This window comes from Pelmatolapia mariae, linkage group LG8 (assembly GCF_036321145.2).
Source record: "Pelmatolapia mariae isolate MD_Pm_ZW linkage group LG8, Pm_UMD_F_2, whole genome shotgun sequence".
NCBI classification, from domain to species: domain Eukaryota; kingdom Metazoa; phylum Chordata; class Actinopteri; order Cichliformes; family Cichlidae; genus Pelmatolapia; species Pelmatolapia mariae.
In genome coordinates, this window is record NC_086234.1 from 22,607,736 (window position 1) to 22,633,218 (window position 25,483).

The 25,483-nt window shown below is 42.2% G+C and overlaps 2 protein-coding genes across 4 annotated transcripts; one reads left to right on the plus strand and one right to left on the minus strand.

Moving 5' to 3' along the window:
* The first annotated feature begins 386 nt into the window (after positions 1-386).
* l3mbtl2 (L3MBTL histone methyl-lysine binding protein 2) lies at positions 387-12,389 on the plus strand. Of its 3 annotated transcripts, XM_063481575.1 has the most exons (18): positions 387-498; positions 1,421-1,843; positions 1,928-2,030; positions 2,114-2,247; positions 4,993-5,068; positions 5,291-5,370; positions 5,925-6,042; positions 7,144-7,278; positions 8,376-8,464; positions 8,607-8,853; positions 9,295-9,362; positions 9,720-9,824; positions 10,376-10,523; positions 10,622-10,704; positions 10,829-11,063; positions 11,611-11,676; positions 11,769-11,903; positions 11,995-12,389. In XM_063481575.1, exons 2-18 carry the CDS (start codon positions 1,493-1,495, stop codon positions 12,288-12,290), a joined length of 2,469 nt encoding a protein of 822 aa, XP_063337645.1. In that variant the 5' UTR covers positions 387-498; positions 1,421-1,492; the 3' UTR covers positions 12,291-12,389. The 3 variants fall into 3 exon arrangements, with proteins under 3 accessions (XP_063337645.1, XP_063337646.1, XP_063337647.2); XM_063481576.1 differs by lacking the exon at positions 11,611-11,676; XM_063481577.2 differs by lacking the exons at positions 387-498; positions 1,421-1,843; positions 1,928-2,030; positions 2,114-2,247 and adding an exon at positions 4,046-4,286.
* A 105-nt stretch (positions 12,390-12,494) lies between these two features.
* Positions 12,495-23,495, minus strand: chadlb (chondroadherin-like b). The gene is made up of 11 exons (XM_063481578.1): positions 23,347-23,495; positions 21,616-21,783; positions 21,012-21,206; positions 20,731-20,886; positions 20,469-20,614; positions 18,641-18,922; positions 18,329-18,539; positions 15,095-15,368; positions 14,607-15,019; positions 14,357-14,523; positions 12,495-14,124 (listed from the first exon to the last, which is right to left on the minus strand). Exons 2-11 carry the CDS (start codon positions 21,781-21,783, stop codon positions 13,815-13,817), a joined length of 2,322 nt encoding a protein of 773 aa, XP_063337648.1. The 5' UTR covers positions 23,347-23,495; the 3' UTR covers positions 12,495-13,814.
* Positions 23,496-25,483: the final 1,988 nt, after the last annotated feature.

Below are 25,483 nucleotides of genomic sequence, written 5' to 3' on the forward strand. Positions count from 1 at the left end.
TTAAGAGACAACAAAAATGACTGCCTCATAGAGATACTGCCATTTGTTGTCAGTGCTGACCCCAGCAGCGGTTGCTTTAAGTAATCTAAATTACAAAACATATTTTACTTAATACTTGTTTGTATATTTTGCCTCATTATTGGTTATGTTTGTTTATTTTTCTACACTGTGCAAAGGCCTAAGATTAATAATAATTGAATAGCAAGGTGTCCGCAAACTTCTTTTTCATAGACCGACAGAAGGCAATTTTTTCCAGCGTACAAACACCTGAATGCCTGTAAAATGACTTATTTGTGACTAGGAGAGCGACTTTTTTCCAATTGTCGTAAAAACATCAACTCCCAGAATTCCGTGCACACGCGTAAGTAGATGACGCTAAAATGTGAGCGACCACATTACAGTACTGGGCAACTATGAAGCTACATTAACATTTGATACCCAAATCAGTTTGTACACCTAAGAGACATTTTACTGAGTGCCAGCATTCACTAACCTCCTGTAAGTACACGTTTGAAGTCATGACGAGCAAAGTGCAGCTTCATAACTGCACACAAGTACTTTTAGCATTGTTATCACTTAGCTTTGGTGTACAGTAGTTACACTGTTTACGTTTTGACTCAACTTATGAAGCAGTCAGCTGTAACTGTGCTTTAACGGCGATATTAGAAATAATAATAACGATGATGAAAGAGCCGCCTTTTCAAGACAAACCTCTGTTTGTCATGTTTCACTGTCTTGTGTTTGTTAAACATTATGTCGACATTACAGATAAAATAAAATGCGAAGCTTCCTGTCATTTTAATGTAGGTTTTTCAATGTAGAGAATATCATAATCAGGCAAATAGAGCCAATACACACTCTCCGGCCACTTTGTTAGATACACCTTGCTAGTAGTGGGTTGGACCCTCTTTTGCCTTCAGAAGTGCCTTTATTCTTCATAATGCTGGAAACATTTATCAGAGATTTTGGTCCATATTGACATGATGGCGCCACACAGTTACTGCAGGTTTGTGATTACGGAGGCCATTTGAGTACAGTGAACCCATTGTCATGTTCAAGAAACCAGTTTAAGGTGATTTGAGCTTTGTGACATGGTTTGTAATCCTGCTGGAAGCAGTGACCAAAGGATGTGTACACTTTGTTCAGTGGGGTGGAAATGGTCAGCAGCAATATTTAGGTAGGTTGTGCCATCTTAGCGATGGTCAGCATACCTTGGTTGCAAAATTCCCAGGTTATAGCACTCTGGGAATTTTTCTTTGACCCCTGGAGTCAGAGAGGAATTTTTACCTAGAGAACTGCTGCTCACTGGATATTTCGTCCTGTTTGGACCATTCTCCGTAAACCCTAGAGATGGTTGTGTGTGAAAATTAGAAAACCAACTTCCGGTTGGAAGATACAATTATTTCTTTTCTTTGCACAGCTCAGAGAACAAACAGCACAACTGAGAAGAAGAAAGGATCCATGAAAGGCACTCATGGTGTAAGCTCCGAGGATGCCTTACCACTGCGTGGCTTATGGATGTGGAAAAACTACCGAAGATGGCGTAACCCTGTTTAAATTCCCTAAGGACCCTGAAGAGTTTCGGAAATGGGAGAAGCAGGTCCAGCGCACCCGCATGCAGTGGGTTGCCACACCCAATTCTTACCTTTGCAATGAGCATTTTGGCAAGGAGTACTTTGAACCCAGACTGGCAGCGGGGCCTCTGAAGCTGAGGCTGGGAGCTGCTCCTACAGTGTTTGTCCGTCCGCACTGTCCTTCCTGCAATGGCGTGGGCTGCAGTAGCTGCCTGCCTTCTATCCAACACAGGACCATTACAGCTGAACCAAGAGAGCAAACCATTAGTGTGAGGAGCAATTATTTTGGACTGTTGGGGGGGGGGCTTACACCTACTGTTTACAGGTGGGATGTTTGTTTTTTTCCTTCATAGGCTGGATACAATGAAGTGGCACCCATAGAGCGTGAAGATACTAATGAAAGAGGTAAAGAACGACATCTGACAGGAGGGTTAAAGGCGCTAAACGAGCGACCAGGTGAGGTGCACCTGCACTATTAACAATGTTCATAATGTTTTACATTAAGCAAAAACTTTTTTGATTGCTTTTTTTTTCCACAGTGGTTTGTGAGATGTGTGGAACAACCGGGAATATCAACAACTTCTATTCAAAGACTAAGCGCTTCTGCAGTACATCCTGCTCTCGTTCCTATTCATCAAACTCTAAGAAGTCATCCATTCTAGCACGTCTGCAGGTCAGAAAGAGTTTGACTTTTTTTAATGTATTTATTTATGTATTTTTGAACACTGGGGACCACCAGAGGGGCAGTTTCAATTAGCTGCCTTGCCTTATTCAATAATCCATCTTGGGAGTTTGACACAGTCAGTGTCACCAGATTGGGCAAAGAGATGTACTAGTTTTTCCATTCGTGAGTGTGTCGCTCAGCAGCTCAGACAGGTGTGGGATTGCTTTAATTTGTTTCAAAAACCATAGAATTATCTAAAATCCTGTAGTGAATCCATGAACGGCTTCAGCACGCTACTTTCAATGTCACAAGTCTATGAATTATTGAAAATTACTGAAATCAATCGCAAAAAATTCACTCATTTTAAAAGCTGAAAGTATGAAATGTTTATTTTTTTAATTGGGATTTTGGCTCTGCGTCTATAGTGGGGGAAATAGTTATCTGATCCCCTGCTGAATTTGTGAGTTTGTTCATTTCCAAAGAAATGAATGGTCACACCATCCCCGCAGTCAAGTATTGAAGTGGATTTGTTGTGCTTTGGGCCTGGTTTTCTGCAAGGAATACAGGGCGACTTCACTGCATTGAGTCAGCAATGGAAGGGGGCATGTACCGTAAGGTCTTGGATGTGAACCTCCTTCTCTCAGACAGAACACTGAAGATGGGTTTGCCAGCATGACAGTGACCCAAAACCCCGGCAACAAACGAGTGGCTAAAGAAGAAGCACATTAAGGCCATGGAGTTCCCTAGCGAGTCTTCAGACCTCGGTCCTGTGAAAATCTGTGAAGGGAGCTGAAGCTTAGAATTACCAAGAAACCTAAAGGATTAAGAGAGTTTCTATAAAGAGGAGTGGTCCAACATCTCTCCTGGGATGTGTGCAAGCCTGATGACCCACTTCAAGAAACATCTTACCACTGTACCTGCCAAAAAGGGTTTCTCCACCAAATAATAATTTATTTTATTTTATTTTACACGTTGCGTATCAGAAAATCCAAATTATAAAAGGTAAACCATGAATTAAGCAGTCAGCTTAAGGTACAGTGTATTTTTCAGAAGCGTAGTAGGGCTGTTTTGCATCCATTTTGTCAACCCTTTATCCAGTTCAGAGTCACAGGGGGATTGAACCTATCCCAGGTGGCATAGGGTGAGTGGCAGGGTTATACCCTGGACAGGTCATATTTTATCACAGGTCCAATACAGCAATATAGACAACCATTCATGCATACGGCTAATTTAGAATCACCAGTCAACCTAATGTGTGTGTCTTTGACTGTCAGAGTGCTTGAAGAGCCCAGCGAGGACATGGAAACCTCACAGAAAGGTGGATTTGAACCCAGGACCTTCCTGCTGTGAGCCGCCAGTGCTGACCACGGTAGCACTCTGGAAGCTAACCGAAACTAAAGTGAAAAACAAAAACTCAAAGCGAAATAAAAACCATTCAAAAAATATCTTGTACATCTTTACAGACCTGAGTAGATGCCTGTAAAGTATTACATGTAATTTTAAGGCATTTTTAAGCAAATTTATTTCACCATAGTTGGTAATATTGAGCACAAGGTGGCAGTATTTGCAAAAAAGGCTGTTTACCTGTGAGCGCTGCAGAAAAATAACAAGTAGAAGAAGAAGAAGACCGCGCTGGACTTAAATACCTCTGCGGGGACGTGTGAGCCTGTGTCCTGGCCTTACGTCGTCTTTCCTAACTCGGTACAGACCTCTGTTTCCTAAAAACTGAAATGGTTCACAAGTGTTGCGTCGAGACCTGCTTAACCATAAAAAGGCCAAACATCGTCTTTCATCGGTTTCCACTCAGCGACCCGGAGAAGCTGAGACAATGGCTCTTTACCCTGAACATGGACCTGAAGACCCCCCGTTACGTCCTCAGCAAACTCTTCGTGTGCCAGAAGCATTTTCAGCCGGACGACTACTACGACGTGCAAAACCTACCGAGCCGCCGGGGCCGGCTTCTCAAACCCACGGCCGTCCCCACGCAGTTCACACATGCCCACTATTCAGAGGAAGACCACCCTACAACTACATGGCTGCAGAGACAGGTGAGGCAGGACATTTGTTGTGAAACCCCACATGCCAGGGCTCTCAGCCCAGGCTTAAGGCCCTCGTTTTCGGACGTTGTTTTTCTTCTCTTGGCTCTGTATGATGCAGAAGATGCCACACCCACATATCGTTCAAACCTTCTGTTTGTAAAGGGCAACCAATCAGAGAAAAGTGGCTTTAAAGCAGTTGTTGTTAAGAAGAGAGGTTGGTTGTTTTTTTTTTTAGACAATGAATGTGCAAAGGCCCTAGAATAAGATAAATAAGGAATTCTTTAATTACCACTCTAGTGATGCCAAAGAATAAAAAATACAGAACTGGAAATGACCATTATGTCCCATTCAATGTGGTTTGACTTACCAAAAGCTGCTGCATAGCCTTGTCTTCACTTTCATACTGACGAAGAGAAGGGTACCTGGAGAGCAGATCCTCTGTAAAGGCCTGTACGAAGTTTTGAGTTTTTACAAAAGGTGATCTCAGTATTCATTGGAATTCATGATCCATCCTTGTCCAAACCTCATGAAATTAATCTTTGCATAGTTTTGCTGACAGACAGCACCTCTGCGTGCCATTAGAGGCATAGCGCAGGCAGAGAGTGTTTTTTTTATCTGATTGTGACTTATACCATGCTCTCTCACGGTTTATGCCAACTGTATGGATATAAGAGGCTCTGAGAAATATTTCTTTTCCCCCTCTTTGCTTCTTTAGGGAAAGCCCCCAACGAAAAAAGCTACTGTGCTGAATAAAGTGAACAAAGCTCCTCCAGCAGCCACCGGAGTTGATGGTAAAGTCACTGAGCACGCTTGTTTGCATGAAAGAATTTTTTTTTTTAACACAACCTGTTTAACCTGCTGCAATCGGCACATTTCATGTGATTTCCAATTTGGTGCCAATGAACCGACACAAGATGCAATATTGGCGACCACCTTCTGTTTACGAGGGGCAGCCAGTCAGAAAAAAGGTGGTTTAAAGAGAATTATTTTCTGTGTCTCCTTCCATTGCGTAGCTGCTGTTGCTTCTTTCGACTGGACCGCATACTTGGAGAGAGAAACGTCTCTGGCTGCATCTGTCTCCTGCTTCAGACACGTGAGTCTGTTCTGCAGTTCTTACAAAGACTTACAGCTAAGAAATGTACACATATTATCGTCATAGCGACAGATTGTTCTCAACCTTTGTGGAAACCTTGTTCTACCATCGATGTAAACCAGGGGTGCCCAATCCCAGTCCTCGAGAGCTACCGTCCTGCAGCTTTTAGATGCATCACTACTCCAACACAGCTGAATCAAATGGTTTGATTGCCTCTTCAGCATGCCATCAAGTTTGGCAAATGCCTGATAACAAGCCATTCATTTGATTCAGGTGTGTCGGAACAAGGATCCATCTAAAAGCTGCAGGACGGTAGCTCTCGAGGACTGGGATTGGGCACCCCTGATGTAAACAGTTAAGGGAACTGACTTAATCAAATAAAGGGAAAGTCAAATGGCTTATTAGAATTAAATTGCTGTTTTCATGCCGTCATCAGCAGAAGAAAACAATAGAAAATGGAGTTTCTCTTGAAAATGCTTGAAAATAAGATGGGAATACATAAAATGCTTCACACAGATGATCCATAAGGAATTTTCTGGCTTCACCCCCTACAGGCTCCCCTGTGTGCCCAGTGGGATGACATCACCGTGGGGATGAAAGTGGAGGTGCTGAACACGAATGCCATCCTCCCCAGTAAAGTCTACTGGATTGCTACAGTTATCCAGATTGCAGGTGTGTGCATCTTTCTGCCAACAGTTAACAGCCCAATGAACCACAAATCATTTTTATATATTAATGTTACATTTATTTTCTTATTTTTCATTAGTGAATTTTATTTGGCTCTTGGCTAGACCCAAATCTTAATGCATCTTGCCTCTTGCAAAGCTTAAAACTTGGTTTGCTGTGCTTCTTATGGTGCTGAATATAAAGTGCAGCATATTCATAACCAGAAGAAATTGTGCTATGAGACTGGAGACGATATCTGGAGCACTTAAAAATCTTAAAAAGAAATCTTTTGGTAGATTTTTGTAATACCAAATGTTGCACTGACCCCCCAAGAGATCAACATCTTCTTTACAGCAGTAAATGTGTGAACCGCTTATGTTGTTGCACTCATATAGCGCACATTTCAGGTTTAACGCTGTGATAGCAGCTTACCTTTTTGCTCAGATGACTGAATCTATAATTTAAATCACTGTAGCATTTGTTCGGTGCTCTGTTCCAATCAGAATTGATCGTAAATGAACCCATAATGTTATGAAATTTTGTGCAAGCTAAGAGAACACGTGATGAACCAGGCTTTGTTGAGGCATGTTGGGGTAAAGCTGCCAAACAGATCAGACTAGATCAGACTAGTGAATGTATGCATGCAGATTTTAAGTCTCAGTGACCGTTGAAATTTAGTTTTGTCTACAGATTTGTACCAAAGACCGGGAATAAATTGGTATCAATATGGTTTGTACCAGAGTGAAAAGTGCCTCAACAAATGGTGTTTCTATCTGTATTTGTCTAACATAGCTGTTCTCCTCTGATGAAACAGCCAGAAAACATCTGACACTGGTGCGTCAGATGCATCCAAATGTGATATGCTATTTGTAAAAAGATAGTTATGCATTAACAGGCTAAGTTGGGTCAGTTATTACTGCCAATTAGTTTGATCTTGGCGTGAGCTCAATTCTGTTTGGTTCACTCATCTGTCTCATAAACTCATCCAGCTTAGCAGTTAGAATTTTTTTGCCTGGAACAGTTCAGGATGTTAACTTCCACACAGTGAAATATATTTTGGTAAAGTAGCAACATTGGCAGGTAACTCTCGTCCTTTCTTGTCTGCAGGATACAAAGCCCTGTTGAGATACGAAGGCTTTGAGCATGACAGTAGCCATGATTTCTGGTGCAGCCTCGTTTCAGGAGAGCTTAACCCGGTCGGATGGTGCGCAATGACCAGCAAGCTGCTGGTACCCCCACAAGGTTAGGATTCACATTCAGTTTGCTTTTAAAAATGGCGCCTGTGCTCTGTTTGGTCCTCAGCTGCTTCATCCAGTATTGGTTGACCTTGGTGAAGGTATTTTTGTTTATTCTTTAAATTCTCAAAAGAATAAGAGCAGGTGAGCGAGTTATCTGAAGTGATAATGTGAACTAGTGGTCATTGACCAGACAAATGAATGCTGATCATCAGCTCTGTGATTAGACAATATATGAATGACTCTAACAGGCAAGAGCTTCTGAGTAATTTCACTGGTTCGATTTGCAGTTAAGGTGATATCGCAAAATCAAGACAACAAATAACTGATGCAGCAAGTGGGCAAGAAATTAAATACAAAGGCAATCCTCTCAGTAAGAAGAAGAGACGTCGTTGTAATGCACTTTTCTACTAGCAGATCAAAAGATAAATAAAATATAAAGTACAGATAAAATGGAAGAAAGACATGTTGCCTGTAGCTTAACAGAAGATAAAAGACAGAGAAACGTAAATGGAGGATGATATAAAACTTAGTAGAGGAAAAAGAGCAGCAGAAAACATCCTAAAAATCTAAAGTAATAAAAAGTGACAAATGTGTTATTTTCTGTTGTTAGCAACTAGAAATTGATCTTATCCTTTATGCGGTTTCAGGTTAAATGTGTTGTTTGTATGTCATACTTTTATTTTTTTATTTAATCTTTATTTATACAGGTAGTCCCAATGTCACATTTACAAAAGGGACCTGTTTCTGACAAACATATTAAAGTTACAACAATAAAAAACAGTAAAACAGCAGTAAAATAACAAAAATAAAAATTCTTTAATGTGTACAAGGTCATAGGAAAAAGTTCCCAGTGATGATTTCACAAGGTCATTTTTACTCTTTTACAGTCTGCAAGTGAAATTAATTGAGAGAGCTATAAGTCCTGTAAGATGCAGCAGAAAAGGAGAATGCCTCTCCAAGTTTCATCACTGAAACTCTGTGTAATGAAGTCCTGAGACCACACACTATGACTAAAATGTTTATGTAACATGTAATATGAAAAATAAGAGGGGAATAAACCACAAAGAGATTTTTCTTGTTTGACGATTTGCGTGTCTGTAGATCTGAAGCAGGACATCCCAGACTGGAAGGAGTATCTGATGAAGAGGTTGGTGGGGGCCCACACCCTGCCTGTTGATTTCTACCTGAAGGTACTGCCTGATGTTATGAATTGCCCTGTATGTCATACGTATAAAGAGTGTAATGGATTAAATGAAATAGAAGTCACTGAATTAAGCACATAATCAGCAACTTTCTGTCACTCTGCCACCCTCCCGCTTTTCTTTGTTCCAGCTTGCAGAAAGCATGAAGAACTCTTTCAGGATGGGCATGCGCGTGGAGGTGGTGGACTCCAAATACGTGAGCCGGACACGCGTGGCCATCGTGGACTCCAACATCGGGGGCCGTGTACGCCTGGTGTACGCGGACCAAAGTGACACCCCTGAGAACATCATCTCAGATTTCTGGTGTCACATATGGAGTCCCCTCCTGCATCCGATAGGCTGGTCCAAAAAAGTGGGTCATGACATCAAAGCGCCCGGTAAGTATGAAAACGGGTTCTCCGCTGGAGCTGAAGATGTGGGGTACAGAACAAAAACTTGCAAAAGAGAATTAACTTTGATGTAGGAAACCAAGCAGTCAGCAGTAAAAACAACACTCCGTCGACCTGCACTGTAGTTAAGTAGTTAATATGAACAGGATTAATCAACTTTAAGGGGAAAGAAATATTTGGAGACACAGTCGGACTTTAGAAAAGGATACTGGACCTCAGCATAACACTGGCAGTGTGGATAATTTTATTTGTAATCACAGTGAAAGTTTTTATGACATGAAACTGCACAGATGTTGAACTAAATACATGATTTTAAAGATTTCTGTTTTCTGAAATGTAACATGTATTGTGCTGGTGATAGAAGATTACTTTGCTTTTTCCTCTTAGATTTGTTGTAGATTAAAATATCAAACCTACTTATTTTTATAGCAAACAATCTGGAGTCTTCCAGTGGTCTGAGGGGCAATTCTGACAGTACGTTCATGCTCTTTAAAAAGGTAAGGAAATATATGATCACTGACGTAAGTCATAGCCTGAATTCAGTTAATAGATCTAATAATTTCTTTCTTCCTTTTTGAATTATTTTATTCCAAAGGTATAAGTGTACTATAAGGTTAGCAGTAAATCTGCACTTGATTGTGGTGTAGTTTAGAAAATCATAGGATTCATTAAATTTTTATTATTTTTTATTTCTCCGTGCTTTACCCCCAAAGTCCAAAAGCTGTGGATTGTTTGAGTCAAAACTCAAAAATAGCTGAAGTAATCATCATCGTTACTAATCTTATGCTAATTTCAGTTCAAGTTTAAGCCTTACCTCTTCACTGTTTCACATGAATGTAATGTATTGTCCTCAGCCGAGGTTCACCTACATGGAGGGAACTTTCTTCGAAGAAGGAATGAAGCTGGAGGCCATTGACCCGCTCAACTTGGGAAGTATCTGTGTGGCCACAGTACACAAGGTGAGGTAGCTGCTATTGACTTTGTTTATGTGTGTTTGTGATTCATCATCTGTCACCTAGGTCTGGTGTTTCCCAGAGATTTAGATCCCCTTGTAACTATAACAGCTCATAAATGAGCCAATGACAGGGGTATCTTCTGTAAACTCAGCAGTATAATCAGCTGCTTCTTTACTGGGTGTCTCATCATGTGGATTGACTCCTTCATACATGCACTGTGTTTATACACTGCTTTGCATTTAATTATTAATCTTGCTATCTTCCACAGCGTGTCTTCTTTCCTGATAGTTGGGGTTTTCTCTGTATTATTTTAGGGTCTTTACCATAAAATAGAAAGCGCCTTGAGAGAGGACTGTTTGAATTGATTTCATCTTGGTCTGCAGCTGGTACTTCTTGCTGAAGCCTTGTTGTGCTCAGCATAGCATTACAAGAGCCAGTTCTCCACCCGCTGTAGGTTCTTGTTGGTGTGTTCCTCCACCTAACAGCTGGATTGTAGAGATTGTATCTCTACCGCTGGTTTTCCTCTCTCTGACTCTACACCTCTTTTTTCCCAGGTGCTGTTTGATGGGTACCTGATGGTGGGCATTGATGGCACCATATCAAACAATGGCTCAGACTGGTTTTGTTACCATGCTTCCTCTCACGCCATTCTTCCAATTAACTTCTGTAAAAAGAACAATATTCCTCTCACTGTACCTCCAGGTATGTTTTTTCTGTTTCGTAGTTTGCAGGTTAACTTGTCTGCTGGTGCTGAAATGCTTCACCATATATTTCCTGTCGCTTTATGCATTTCCTGGCAGGTTATGATGCTCAGACCTTCACCTGGGAAAAGTACCTGGAGGAGACCAAAGCAAAAGCTGCGCCTGTGAGACTGTTCAATGCTGTAAGATGTTGTAGGATGACCTTGCTATCACATGTTTTATAAGTTGAATTAATAGGACAGGATGGCTTCTTTTCAAATGTATCTATTGATGTAAAAACACTAATAAATATGACCCTTCTTTCAGGACTACCCAGGTCACGGCTTCTCCCCCAACATGAAGCTGGAGGCCGTGGACCTGATGGAGCCACGGCTCGTGTGCGTGGCCACCGTGAAGCGCTGTGTCGGCCGCCTTCTCCTCATCCACTTTGACGGCTGGGAGGATGAGTTTGACCAGTGGGTTGACCACCAGTCTCCAGACATCTACCCAGTTGGCTGGTGTGAGCTCATGGGCTACCAGCTCCAGTCACCTCCTGGAGTCGGTAAATACAGCTGACTGTAACACTGTGTTTTGAAGCAACATGTAGAGCACTGAAGTGATGTGGGTTAATGCAAGAGTACCGAGGCGTTCTGATTAAAGGGGATTAATGGCCAAGGGTTCAATAGATAAGGTCAGAGTATGATGAGGTAATCCCCATGAGCCAAAAGCTTGGCTTGAGACGCCTCTAAATGCTGCATTTCAGTTTTTTTCTCATCTTGGATCTGTGTGATGTCAGTGAAAGCACATATCCTCGACACATCTGCGCCAAAGCTCCTCAGCTGAGGATTAAGGACTATTTTGGGCTATGAATAACGCAAACTCCTCTAGTGGTGTACAACAGCAATAGTCTGAAAATCTGGAAATTAGCGTAAAAGGCGCTCTTTAAGCGCATTTATGCTTCAATTTTGATTATAAATACAGCAACAGTTCACTACACTCACTAAGCTCCAGCCTTAAACTGTCACAGACAGAAGTGACTGGTTGATGAGTGATGCATAGATGTTTCTGAGTGTGAAACAAAGTGACTGGTGTTTCATTCTGTTTTCTAGCTGACTTAATTGAAAAGCAGCTGGTGCGGAACAAGAAATGCCGGCGCTTTTCTTTCGGGAGAAAGAGTAGGTTTTATTCAGAAAAGTATATGTAGTCTTGTATCGGTAATGTCTTACTTGACACATGAGAATGATCTCCTTTTCTTTGCTTTTTGTAGAAAAGAAGCACACAAAAAAGAGGCTTTCTCAGGACCAAGCTCAAGACGGTGCTGATCAACACACCGAAAGTCCTCAAAGCACTCCTCCAAAAGTGCCACTCATCCAGCCCAAGACTGAGCCAGAGGAGCAGGAGAGTAAGAGACAATTCTCAAATGAGTCACTTTTTCCTCATTTGCATGCTAGTTGCCCATTTTGGTAAATTTGCTGACTTAATTGTCTTAATAGTCGTTGCAGTGAAGGTGAAAGTGGAGGAAATGGAAACGGAGACCCCCATTAGGCCACCAGACAACTTTCAGCAAGACTCTGTGTGCATAATCAAACAAGAAGAGGGAGGGCAAAGCAGCTTGGATAATGTAGAACAGGAGAAGACGGAGCAAAGTAAAACTAAAGACGTGGCCGAAGACGATGCATCACTTGAAGACCGGTGTACCGGTGATAGCAACACTGATCAGAGTGAAAATGAAAGAATGGACAAAGAGGAGTTGAGCCAAGAAGACGACAGTACCATGGATGAATCATAGAGAATAAAAGAACCAATATAGCTGAATCCCTCCAATGAAAAAAGAATTAAACAAGTAAATAAAAAGACTTCAAAAAGATTTTGACTCTGAAAGTCTTCCTGGGTTGTAATGATCTCGGACAAGTTTTTTTTAATGTTTTATATCCAGATAGATCCTTTTGTAAATATACAGTCAATTGCAGTATTTTTAAAAATATATTATCTAAATGTGATTTGATGATTTTCAACTTTGAGTATGTTGTGAGCCTACAGTGAAGGTTAACTAGCCTCAAATGCAGGCTCAGTAAAGCAATGCTTTATTCTTTTTTTCTTATTTTCCATCATACATGTACTATTAAATATAAAAGACCAAAACAACAATCGGGTACATTCCTAAAAACAATGTATTTACTGGCCAGCTGAGCAACACCGAAAGATACCTGAAGGAGAATTGGAGAATTCTTTCACTGGTTAGGAAAAACTACTTCATAACATCTAACCTAGCCAAGAATCCTTCTACCATCAACAGATATCCTCACGAATAAAAATACAAAATGCTGTCCAAATAATTTGTCAAAAGCAAGAACAGATTAGACCAGGGGTGGGGAACTCGAGGGCCGGTGTCCTGCAGGTTTTAGATCTCACCCTGGGTCAACACACCTGAATCAAATAATTAGTTCATTACCAGGCCTCTGGAGAACTTCAAGACACGTTGAGAAGGTAATTTAGCCATTTGAATCAGCTGTCTTGGATCAAGGATGCATCTAAAACCTGCAGGACACCGGCTTTCAAGGCCTGGAGTTTGACACCCCTGGATTAGACTGTGCTGGAGAAGAGTGCATATGCATAATATGACAGATTAACTTGTACCAGAATGATAGGAAGGGAAGAGTATGGAGAATTAGAGAAATAGCTCATGATCTGAAGAATACATCCTGTGTCAAACATGGTGGAGGCAGTGTGATGGTATGGGCATGAACGTGGCTGCCAGTGGAAACCAGGCAGCGGTCACTAGTGTTTATTGATGATGTGACCACTGACAGAAGTAGGAGAATGATATGTGGAGTATACAGGCCCATACTCTGTTCAGAATCAGCCAAATGCTACATACATTCATCCAAGTACTAAAAACAATCCTTATATTAAAAATGATGTTAGTTTGTCCAGTTAAGTTTTACAATTTTAACATAAACTCCTTAAATCAAAGTTTAAATCTTAATTGCTTGATTTAAAATGTACTGTGGCAAAACTACTAGTACTGTGCAAATACCTGACTGTAGCGCTTTTAAGGTGATAAAAGTTAAAGCCCAACATGATATAGCTTACTAATGCAACCGTACAAAGAATTTATACTGTTGTTCAACATTGTGCTAAGACAGCAAGAATGATTAGTGTGAAAAAAAGCCTCCTGCAGCTGGGACAGTTCAGTTCAGTGTTTAACCTCAAAACTTTGGTTCTGTGCTGTGCTGATGTTTGTATTGAAGCCCTGACTTTAAAACGTCAGCACAGAACGCCAGAATGGATGCAGCGCCGAAAGGCGGGAGTTTCAGGTCATGCTGCGTCTCTTTGTGCTTTTAGCACCTTTCTTTGCTGCACCCTGTTTTGTGTTTGGACTCCCTCGAATTTTGGATTTGACCTTGAGCATCTTGACCTGCCGATGGCCGTTGAGGTGCATCGGTTTGGGTTTGGTTGCCTTGGGGGCCTTTGCTGGCTTTGACGTGACAGCAGGGGCAGAGGGAAGACTCTCTCCACCAGGGCAGGCTTTGAACCCGTGGACATCCTTGACCCTCCGACCCCGCAATTCAGGTGGATTGGCACAGGTGGCTCGCACCTTCAGGTTAACTTTCTCAATCCACCTAGGTAAAAAGAAAAGATCCAAATTAGTTACTATTGTTAGTTATTTAATGTTATTGAGCCAAACGGTATAATATGTGGACCTTAAAGCTAATCTTAACAGATAAAGATGCGTCTTTGGAAATGGTTTTGTTCCCATAATGACCAACATTCATACATTTTCGCATACTAGAATCTCTCACCGTCCAAACCCCAGTCCTATTTAACTACATTATTGACTTGCAGCTGTCTTACATGCGCAGTGGCAGTAGGGGGCAGTCACACATTAGAGGATTGTCAGCGAGATTGATGACCTCCAAAGCGGTGAGTGGGTGGAAGTCAGGGACCTCCTCCAGCTGGTTGCCCTCCAAGAAAAGACTCCTTAACCCAGGACCCAGTCCTGCCAGGGCGCTCTGTGACATCTGCAGCAAGAGTGATCACATCAGTTTGAAAAAAATCTACATTACATATGAAAACGTTTGTAGAGTGCACAAAGCCCGCTCACCTTCTCCAGTCCCATGTTATCGAGGTACAGCTCTTTAAGTGACCTCCCCAGAGGTTTGAAAGCATTCGATCCGATCCAGCGAATTGAATTTCCGGACAGCCTGAGGTCTCGGAGATTCGCAGCCTTGCTCAGTGCCTCAGTGGGCACCTCCCTGAGCTTATTTCCTCCCAGGTGAAGCGTGTCCAAGTCACTTGCCTGGTAAAGAGCCCTGGGCGACACATGCACAATGGCATTCCCGGTGAGATAGAGAGCTCTCAAACCCTCAGCCCCCGTCATGATACCTGGCTCCAACTTAGTGATGGAGTTGTTCTCCAGATGAAGTGCAAGCAGACTGGGTACCAGTTTGAAGACACCTTTGGGGAAGCTGGTAAAGCGGTTCTTTTCCAAATGGAGGTAAGTCAGCTTAGGGAGACCTTAAAGAAAAAAAGGAAGTGAGTTTGGATCTTGTCTGAACATCTACTCTAAATGTAACGTTGCCAGTGAAAGACCTTTAAAGGCATCTGGGCTCAGGGAGGTAAGCTCATTCTCAGACAGGTACAGGTATATCAGTCCCTTCATCCCGCTGAAAGCCCCTCCCTCCACATCCACAATTTTGCAGCGCTGCAGGTGCAAGGACACGACCTGGGCGACACCGGGGAAGCTGTTGCTGGGAATGTAGTGGAAGTGGTTGCCACGCAGGTCCAGGAGACGTGTGCTGGCAGAGAAACCGCGAGGCACTTTAGTGTGACCACGGTTCTCACATGAAGAGTGGTGTGTCTCTGCCTGCAGACAGGTAGGTAAAGGAAATGTAGAGCTCACCAGCACTTCAACCTTTCACTTCCCTCTCCTGACACTATGAAAGTGTGTATGTATGAAACTGTCCAGCTTCTTAAATTAATATAAAAAGATTAACTACAATCAGAACAGTAACTTGGATTTTAAAAGTGTTGTTTCTTTACTCCTGATCAAATACGAAACTCTTAAGAGTTAGAAGGAGCGATTCATTCTGATGTGTGTTAAATTTGAAGCTTCAGCCAGCAAAGAACCATCTTAACTTAAATTAACAGCCAAAGTACAGGGAAAAAAGCCCCCCCCCCCCCCCCCTTTTTTTTTTTTAAATTGTAATTTATTTTCACTTGCTACACACAGAGCAAACATGATTGGGGGAAAGAAAAGGGAGAAAGAAAGAGAGGTAGGGAAAGAAAAACAGCGGGGAAGAGGAACGGTGATAAAGGGCAAAAAACAAAAACCAACAAAACAAACAGACAAAAAAATACATATATCAATCACCTGGATCACCTGTTGAGAAAGAAAAAAGAGAAAACAAGCAAAAAAAAAAAGAGAGCAATATAATAAACAACATCATCGCGATAATCTATGTGAATCTAACAGTAAATACTAAATATTGAATGTTATTGTGCAGCACGTAAGATTGACAGCGCACAGTGTGATTTGAGGTAGGAGCCAAAAAGGGTGTAGTTTGTGTGTGTGATCACCCGTGTGTACACCTGTGAGCATGAGTGCGCTTGTATTTAAAAGGTTCCTTCATGTAATGATCTGCAAGAGGGTGTGGGGGGCCATAGCCCCGTACTTCAGGGCATGAAGCAGGTATGGAGGAGATCCAGGCTCCAGACATCCAGAGGCCCTCAGAGCACAAGAGGCCAAGGAAGACCAACAGAGGGGCAGCTGCGCCACTATCCCGGAAAGAGCTGAGGAGAGCCCCAGATGAGGGGTCACTCAGCAGCCGCGGAGCAGAAGCCGGGGGGGTTGCAGTGACGTGCCCGTGAGCTCCGCCAGCAGCCAGCTGTGCCAGAGTGACGGAGCCCCAGGCCGAGAGGCCGAGGGCACCCCACCCCCGAAGGGGCCCGAGCGAGCCCCAGGCTCCAGGCCCCGACAAGCAGCCACCAGGAGTGAGCCGGTGCGTACCTGGACGCCCATCCCCGGACACCAAGAACCACCAATGCACCAATGTCTGAGGGCGTCTGCCACTGACAGGGGGAGTGGTGGGGGGAGATAGGCCTTCATACCTTGGAGGCCTATCTCCCCCCACCCGGCCCGGGACAGGGTCACAGAGAAAAATGCACCCACCCCGTCATCCACTCATCTTCCAGACTACACAAGACAATAGACACCCAGGCTGAGTTCTTCCTCCACCTCTCCTACAGTGGCTTGCAAAAGTATTCGGCCCCCTTGAACTTTCCCATATTTTGTCACATTACAGCCACAAACATGAATCAATTTTATTGGAATTCCACATGAAAGACCAATACAAAGTGGTGTACACGTGAGAAGTGGAACAAAAATCATACATGATTCCAAACATTTTTTACAAATAAATAACTGCAAAGTGGGGTGTGCGTAATTATTCAGCCCCCTTTGGTCTGAGTGCAGTCAGTTGCTGAACAAGGAGGGCGCTGATCAGAAATGCAGCCAAGAGGCCCATGGTGACTCTGGACGAGCTGCAGAGATCTACAGCTCAGGTGGGGGAATCTGTCCATAGGACAACTATTAGTCGTGCACTGCACAAAGTTGGCCTTTATGGAAGAGTGGCAAGAAGAAAGCCATTGTTAACAGAAAACCATAAGAAGTCCTGTTTGCAGTTTGCCACAAGCCATGTGGGGGACACAGCAAACATGTGGAAGAAGGTGCTCTGGTCAGAGGAGACCAAAATGCAAAACGCTATGTGTGGGGGAAAACTAACACTGCACATCACTCTGAACACACCATCCCCACTGTCAAATATGGTGGTGGCAGCATCATGCTCTGGGGGTGCTTGTCTTCAGCAGGGACAGGGAAGCTGGTCAGAGTTGATGGGAAGATGGATGGAGCCAAATACAGCGCAATCTTGGAAGAAAACCTCTTGGAGTCTGCAAAAGACTTGAGACTGGGGCGGAGGTTCACCTTCCAGCAGGACAACGACCCTAAACATAAAGCCAGGGCAACAATGGAATGGTTTAAAACAAAACATATCCATGTGTTAGAATGGCCCAGTCAAAGTCCAGATCTAAATCCAATCCAGAATCTGTGGCAAGATCTGAAAACTGCTGTTCACAAACGCTGTCCATCTAATCTGACTGAGCTGGAGCTGTTTTGCAAAGAAGAATGGGCAAGGATTTCAGTCTCTAGATGTGCAAAGCTGGTAGAGACATACCCTAACAGACTGGCAGCTGTAATTGCAGCAAAAGGTGGTTCTACAAAGTATTGACTCAGGGGGCTGAATAACTACGCACACCCCACTTTGCAGTTATTTATTTGTAAAAAATGTTTGGAATCATGTATGATTTTCGTTCCACTTCTCAAGTGTACACCACTTTGTATTGGTCTTTCACGTGGAATTCCAATAAAACTGATTCATGTTTGTGGCTGTAATGTGACAAAATGTGGAAAAGTTCAAGGGGGCCGAATACTTTTGCAAGCTACTGTATATCTCCCCCACCTGCAGAGTGAGTTCCTGGAGAGAGGAGACCTCCTGCAAAAAGCCCTTTTTCAATCAATGAACTTGAAGGCTGTTAACTGATAGATTAAAAACACAAACATGGAAAAAAGGCAAATCAACTGCTAGTTTTATAGACTTAAAGGTGGCATTGATTTTCTAACCTAATCAAGAATCCAGCATATTCCTCAATGTGTTCAACTATATCCTACCATCATTGGCAAACGCAGGTAAAGAGGTTAAAGTCAGCTTGGAAAATATGGTAGGCATTAAATGAAATATAAATATACAAAAAAGTAGTGACACTCACCTCACAGACACAGTTGGCAGGGCACTTGACCTTGTTCGGTTCTTCAGTGGGTCGTGGCATGATCCTGGCTGCTTCTTCTTGTTTTATGATGTCTTCCTGACTCTGGCATCTCAGCTCAGAAGGGTGGACAGCATCCAGGTTCTCACCTGAAAGATGGGATGGCCCTCCACAAGTCCCCATCAGCTTCACTTTGTTATAGATAGCCCACTCTCTGCAGAACAGGGGAAAAAAAGAAAAGAAGAACAAAGTGCTGATCACTTCCCTGAGGTTTCCTGAAGCTGTCAGGACATGAGCAACAAAAAACCGCTGTACCTGAGTGGACGCAGGTAACAGTTGCAGAGGATTTGATTCCCGGCCAGTTTTAGACGGGACAGCTTTGGCGAGCCTTCGGCGAAGGGCTGGATGACACGCAGCTGGTTATTGCTGATGTCCAGGTGGATGAGGTTGGGGGATTTTGAAACAGCTGTGTTCACCAGGTCCTGCAGGGACATGTGGTCCAGGAAGAGGTGGGTCAGCTTGGGCATGGACACAGCCTCCTCCCCCAGGTACGTCATGGGGTTGTAGCTGAGATCGAGACGAGTCACCTCTGGCAGCCTGGATGCAGAAAAGAACAAGGCAGGAAATAAGAACAATGATTATTACTCTTATTACTCTTTGTCAACACAGACATCAGGTGTCTGAGTTTAACAAATGACTTTCTGTCCATTGTGTTGAAGTTTGCTCAGAAAAGGTATAGTCTCTCACAGACTATACTGTCTGTGAGAGAGGGATTTGACAAAACATGGAATCCCTTTTGTTCTTTCTACTGATTAATATCACACAACTTATCACTTTATTTAAAATCTAAGGATTTTCTATTTTCTTCTCTATCTAGAAATAGGAGAGCCTAATTAAAAAAAAACTTAAATTGCAATATCAACCAGCTTAACTTATAAATGTTAATAGATAGCACATAAATGATGGATAGACCCTGCTATACTGAAGAGTGAACCCACTAGGCTTCACCTTTGAGGCCTAACAACCTTAAATCTGCATCCTTTGTAATGGCCAGCAGGGGGAGACTCTACATCTCTCTCCCTAAAAACCCTTTCCTAATGAGTCAATGGTCTGCACTGCAGAAGATAATATTAATTTATACATAACGGTCAAACAGTTAAAGAAACAAAACAAAACAAACAAATTAAAATAACTTAGTAAAAGTAACTGATAAATTAATGGCTGCTGGTATGGATAAGCAGCTTAACATTCTGTAAACATGATGTCATTAACAGAACAGCAAAAACATAACAGGTAATCAGTTGAACTTGTTATCTAAAGCAAAGGAATTGACTACTTTACTGATCCGTAGCTTAAACCTAACAAACAGTAACCTTCAGGGAACGTTCCCCAAAAAAGCGGGTCCAAGAATGTCCGCTCAAGGCGGTGCATAACTATTAGCTTACCATTTTAAAAGTAGTAAGTTAATTGTTATGTACAACTGAAACAGTTAGCTAACACAAATCAAGGAATGGGAGTTCATTTGAACTCACAAACACAGAATCTGTTGAAGAGTGAAGGAAAGCGCTTTTTTGACTCTGACAAGACTAAGGGGAACATTGGATAAAGAATGGGAACCATTGCTTTAGGGTGTGGCCACCTTGTGACTGAGAACTCATGCGGTGTCCTAAGTTTTTCAGTCAGTTCAACCTATTGATCATCACATCCAGTAGAAACAAACCAACGATGCAATGCCTAAAATATCAAAGGTTGAGGCCCACTGTGATTCACAGTGGCTATGTCCATCTTTAATGTACAGTCTTTGACAGTAGTTTTCAAAGTGTGGGGTGGAGTCTTTGGAGACCTTGCCAATTCTATTCTCTATTTTTTTAAGTGATACAAATTGGACTCTTTTAATTATTGGTAATCAATGATTAAAAAAGAGAGAGATGTGACATTTTTTCAGCTTCAGAAGTCGAGAATGCCAGAAAAAGCTTTCTTAAGCTTTTTCTCTAGTGTGTGTAAAGCACCCAGCGGGCCTGTACTTTGCTGTTAATTATAATGTCATAATCGTCACATTGGATTTTAGTTTTTGTCTAGATTTACATCCAGTGTAAGATTCCTGTTTAGCTCCAATGCTGAGCGATGGTGCCTCTCACTTCACCTGGTCATGGTCTCAGTGGGGAAAAACTGTAACTCGTTGTGATCCAGGCTGAGACGAGTTAGTGTGAACAGTCCGGCAAAGGCTTCAGTGTCCAGGTAGTTTAGAAAGTTGTAACTAAGACGAAGCCACTTGATATTCTGCAGGCCCTGAAAGCAAAGGAAGCTGGCATTTTATTTAAGGCTCCAACAAGACGTGCATCTCTGTAAAATATTTGAAATTTTCCATTTTGAAGTATTTTGTACAGACGGTTTAGTGTGGGTACCTGGAATGCCATATTAGGGATGTAAACCAGCTGATTGTGTGAGAGGGAGAGCAGGTTGAGGAAGCCCAGCTGAGAGAACGCTCCAGGCTGGATCTCTTCCACACGATTACGGTCAATAATAAGCTGCTTTAGCGAGGACAAACCATCAAATGACTCCTAGAATCATAAAAAACACAGGACTGCACTGAGAATGGTTGGGTAGACTTCTTGAAGTTTAATTTTTGTTTTTAAAAACCACTTAAAATGATAATGGGATATATGTGGTTTAAGTCTAATAATACCTGGTAGAGGATGTCAATGTTGTTGTTGGCAAGGTTGAGGAAGACCAGGCGACCGAGGCCACGGAACGCCCCCTCCTTCACCTTGTGGATGTTACAGCGCTGCAGCGACAGGTGAGTCAGGTAGGGGGTGTGCATGAAAGCCCCAGTGGGAAGTTCCTGTAAGTCATTACCTCGAAGGTCCAGTTTCACTGTTATCTATGGAGGAAAAGAGATTATATATTAGAGGGTAATAATAAGTATTTAAAAGGTACTACAGCTTGGGAAGTTTAGCCCAAGCCTTATCATTCTTTAACAGGGGTATTAAAATTTGTATTTCCCTGGAAATAAACACCTGTTCAACAGAGAATTGTTTAAACAGCCCCATTTTTGAGGATTGTTTAAACACCACAGCTTACCTGAGTATTGTTGCTAATCATTTCCATCTAGACTTGTATTGTAGATGTGCAGCAGACAAATCTGCAGCAGCTGTGTGATGCTATCATCCTAATATGGACCAAAATTTGTTTAGAATGTTTTAGGACCTTGTTGAATCTGAGAGGATACGACCTGGTGCTAGAAAGGTGTACCTATAAACTGACCAGTAAGTGTATATGTTTATAGATACCTCATCAACAGCAGGAGGAACCTGGGTCAGGTTCTTGTTGACACAGGTCACAGTGAGTTGGATTTGGTCACAGAAACACTGCTGTGGGCATTTTGCTGATTGGACTGCAGGGACGCAGAGGACCAGCGGGCTGATCAGCAGAATCCAAAAGGTAACGGGAAGGTCCATCTGTAGGGAAAACCCTGATTCACTCTTTTAGTTTGGCCACATAACATGTCAAACTGCAATGCTAAATGTTTAAAGTGCACGTACGCCAACAAATTACCGCTGATTCGTTTTTTTTTGTTTGTTTGTTTTTGTTTTTTTTAGCGGTGATGTACCGTAATAGATCATTTATTCATGCATACAGCTTTCCAGTTTTCTGTTCATGTTGACAGCTTCAACATTAATTTATACGCATTTGGATAAAAAAATTGTATTAATGTACTAATATATCAGTTACAGGGACAACTTCTTTTAGAGGTATTTTGTTTTGTTTTTTTTACACTTGCTACTTTAAGCACATTTTTATTGACAGATTTGCATCAACGTGTTATTGATGCAAGAGATGTCATTGTAATAGATTCTCATTAAACCAAGAATAAGTCTTTTAACCTGCAAAAAGGTTGAAAGCTGTCCTTGGTTAGTAGAATCATAAGGAATGTCATTCTCAGAGGAAGTTTTAAAAAATGTTATCATCACTGAATTCGGACACCGTAAGAAAAAGCTGTGTGTCATTCAGTTATTTTTTTCCCTTTCCAAAGCTGAAGGTAATTTAAAAAAAAAAAATCCTTCTGCGCTTTTGGGGATTAATGCCATTTGGTCAGATTGGTCTGCCGTAGTCTTCACTGGAATGCCTTAAAACCACATTCCCATGTTGGATCAACAGTGCTGATCCACAGGAACGGACATGAAAAGCTTCAGAGCTCCACACTCTACAGTTTGGACTCTGGAAATGTTGACACGTGCAGTATACTGCTATGGCTAAATTTCTTTCTGTTAAATCTGTGACCTTAAAGAAACCATTGACCGCACAACACAAATGGCAAATTCATGAACTTATTTGCTATGTGCACTTGAAGTCAATGATAAGATTGGTATAAAAGGTTGAAAATACTTGGTGTCATCTCAAGCAGCAGGGAAACGAAGCTGTACCACACGTTTAAAAATAATTAAACTGCTAGTCTCATATTTATTCACGCCATATTTTCTTCGAGCAACCACCTGAACAGAAAGAGGCCCAGAAACTAGAGAGGAAGGAATTTCCTCAGTTCGGGCTGTTTGTCTTCGTTCCCCCGGGATCAACAGGTCCAAACCGCGGAGGAGCAGCCGCACCGGCCGTGCACAAAGGCGCACTGTTTTTCTCTGCCGGGGCTGTGCCAAAATGAGTCTCCCCTGAAAATACACGCCTGTCCACCGGGCAGTGCGACATAGCAGGCACTGTACAGCCCCGAGACACTGGTTTAGCCTAAACTACGATCATTACAAAAATCTGAATATGATTTGTGTAGATATCAGGTTACATTTGTTCAAGTCAAGTGCTTATTACAAAAAAATAATAAGGTTCGCTATTAAAAGACAATTTCCTTTTTGACGCAAAACAAAATACAGGACTAAATACCTGAGCATCGGTTATTAACCGTTCCGGCCTGTTTAAGTGTTTCCCGGACACCATTACAATCGTTTGAATGTGTGTAATACTTTTAAATCCGGACATTCAATGATAAGAATCCCCTTTACGCACAAACTCACCGTGGCGGTTCCGTCCAGCTGCAGAGCGCTACTGGTCCCTCAGTCACGAACTCCGCCGCTCTTCCCCTGCTTGTCGCCCCATCCAAAACAAACTCCGTCTATCCCCTTCTTTCACGTGTGCTCCTTGGCTACCTCCACCTCCAACCCCGCTGCAGTCTGCTCACTGCGCCTCAGAGTTTATTAAAGGACTAGTTCAGCCCAAAGTGAGGAGAATCAGTCACCTCAGAGCCAACACTAAAGTCTAACTTTCATATGCACCACTAAAAATGAAAGTGACATTAAAAAAAATACATTAAAATATGTAAGAACTCTGATCACAGAATAACACAGTTAAAATCTGAAGCAATAAATGATTATGAATCCCTTTCTCCTGCTTTGGTTACAATGGATCTGTGCGATCTCAGATTAACCAGACCTGGATCAGGTGATCAGTGAACCAGTTTGTGTAATTTGGTGTCAGGTGCAGTGATCCGTAATGTCCCAGAGGTCTTTGAGGATCAGTGAATGGCATTGCTGACTTTGTTGTTCAGGAACAGCATAAAAACACTGGTCACAAGAGGCTGGGAATTATTCTCCATCCACATCTGGTCTGAGGATTTCATTCTGGTGCCTACAGCAGTCAGGATACCAAGTGGAGGTTTGTGTTCTCTTCAAGAATATGCCTACCCAGACCTCTACCCCACTGCCAAACCGGTCACGCTAGATGGTATTATGGGGCTGTTACTTCTCATACAGATGAGCAGCTACTGGTCCTGATGCTGGGTTGATGCTATTCTACAGCCCTACCCAGGGCTCCTCACATCTCTTCCACACTTTAGTCTGTACCTTCTTGTGATAGCACCTATGGCTATGTCATCCTGGAGTTGGACTTTCTGTGAAGCCTCAGTGCGATGCAGGGACAGTCTCATGCAGTAGTGGCAAGAATCAGTCAGGAGGGATAAGATCAATGATCTGTGAGAGGGGGGTTTATTCTGTTGTCTCTCCCATGCACCTGTTGTCACTTTTATTTACACCAAAGCAGGTGAACTACACTCATCACAGTTTCTGCTTCCTAACTGGACAGATTATATTCCTTAAGTTTAACTCTTTGTGTTTTGATGCGATGCTCAATTATTCATCTCACCTGTTTTATTCAACATGGATGCTACCTGAGGACCGATACTAATAAACATCACCACTTAAAAAAAAACAAACCCAAAACATTAACTTTTCTTAGAATGAGTTCAAAGGCGGCTGTTGCAGACATGACTGTGAAAACACTCAGACAAACACAGAGGGTGTCAGGTTTGTTAGATGAACTATATTTAAGACTGAACATTTGGTACAAATTAGCAATAAGGTAAACCAAAGTTATCCTCAAGGAATAGATCCACAATCAAACAGGTGATCTAAATACTATATTCCATTCTCATAATACCACCAACAGACAGAGCTATATGAGGTAATACACAGGACGTTGTGCAACATAAAGTCATATAAGAAACTGCAAATAAAAATTATTCTGGTCCCTGATCATGATGATCCTGCAGTATGGGTTGGTCCCTATGAGCAGCACAATGACAGCTGTCAGTAAACAAACTCTCCCTAAAGTTGCTCTTCTTTCCCTTCAAATTTATTCAAATACATATCAAAAAGACACCTTTTAATTTATTTTACTTATAGATTATAATAATGTTGGCATCACAATTTCTGTCTTAGCACTCCTGAACCAGGTTTTCACAAAAATCAGTAGTTGTATCAGCGTCTGCCACACTGGTGGGATCTTGTCTACAAATTTCTCAATTGATTTCAGAAACACTGATGATATGTTAACCCAGAGATTTCCACAGATATAAAAGCATGTTTCTGAAATAAATTCTTTTGTGTCTTTTTTTTTAAATTTTTTTAAATTTATAAATTTTAACTCGATTAATTACTAAATGTAGGATGTTCGCTTCACTTCAGGTTACAGACATTAATCATTTTAAACACATTTGTGCTTTTAGCACCTTTCTTTGCTGCACCCTGCTTTGTGTTTGGACTCCCACGAATTTTGGATTTGGCCTTGAGCATCTTGACCTGCTGGTGACCGTTGAGGTCAATCGGTTTGGGTTTGGTTGCTTTGGGGGCCTTTGCTGGCTGTGAGGTAGTGTAGAGC

What these genes read in the sequence shown, in the direction of transcription:
- l3mbtl2 (XM_063481575.1), top strand. Translation starts at nt 1,493, where the DNA reads ATGCCTTACCACTGCGTGGCTTATGGATGTGGAAAAACTACCGAAGAT. An exon ending in CTGTCTCCTGCTTCAGACAC is followed by an intron (nt 5,371 to 5,924) that starts GTGAGTCTGTTC and finishes CACCCCCTACAG; the next exon opens with GCTCCCCTGTGTGCCCAGTG. An exon ending in TACAGTTATCCAGATTGCAG is followed by an intron (nt 6,043 to 7,143) that starts GTGTGTGCATCT and finishes TCTTGTCTGCAG; the next exon opens with GATACAAAGCCCTGTTGAGA.
- chadlb (XM_063481578.1), bottom strand. Translation starts at nt 21,783, where the DNA reads ATGGACCTTCCCGTTACCTTTTGGATTCTGCTGATCAGCCCGCTGGTC. An exon ending in CTGCCAACTGTGTCTGTGAG is followed by an intron (nt 15,369 to 18,328) that starts GTGAGTGTCACT and finishes ACCTGTCTGCAG; the next exon opens with GCAGAGACACACCACTCTTC. An exon ending in ATAACATGGGACTGGAGAAG is followed by an intron (nt 14,524 to 14,606) that starts GTGAGCGGGCTT and finishes CTCTTGCTGCAG; the next exon opens with ATGTCACAGAGCGCCCTGGC.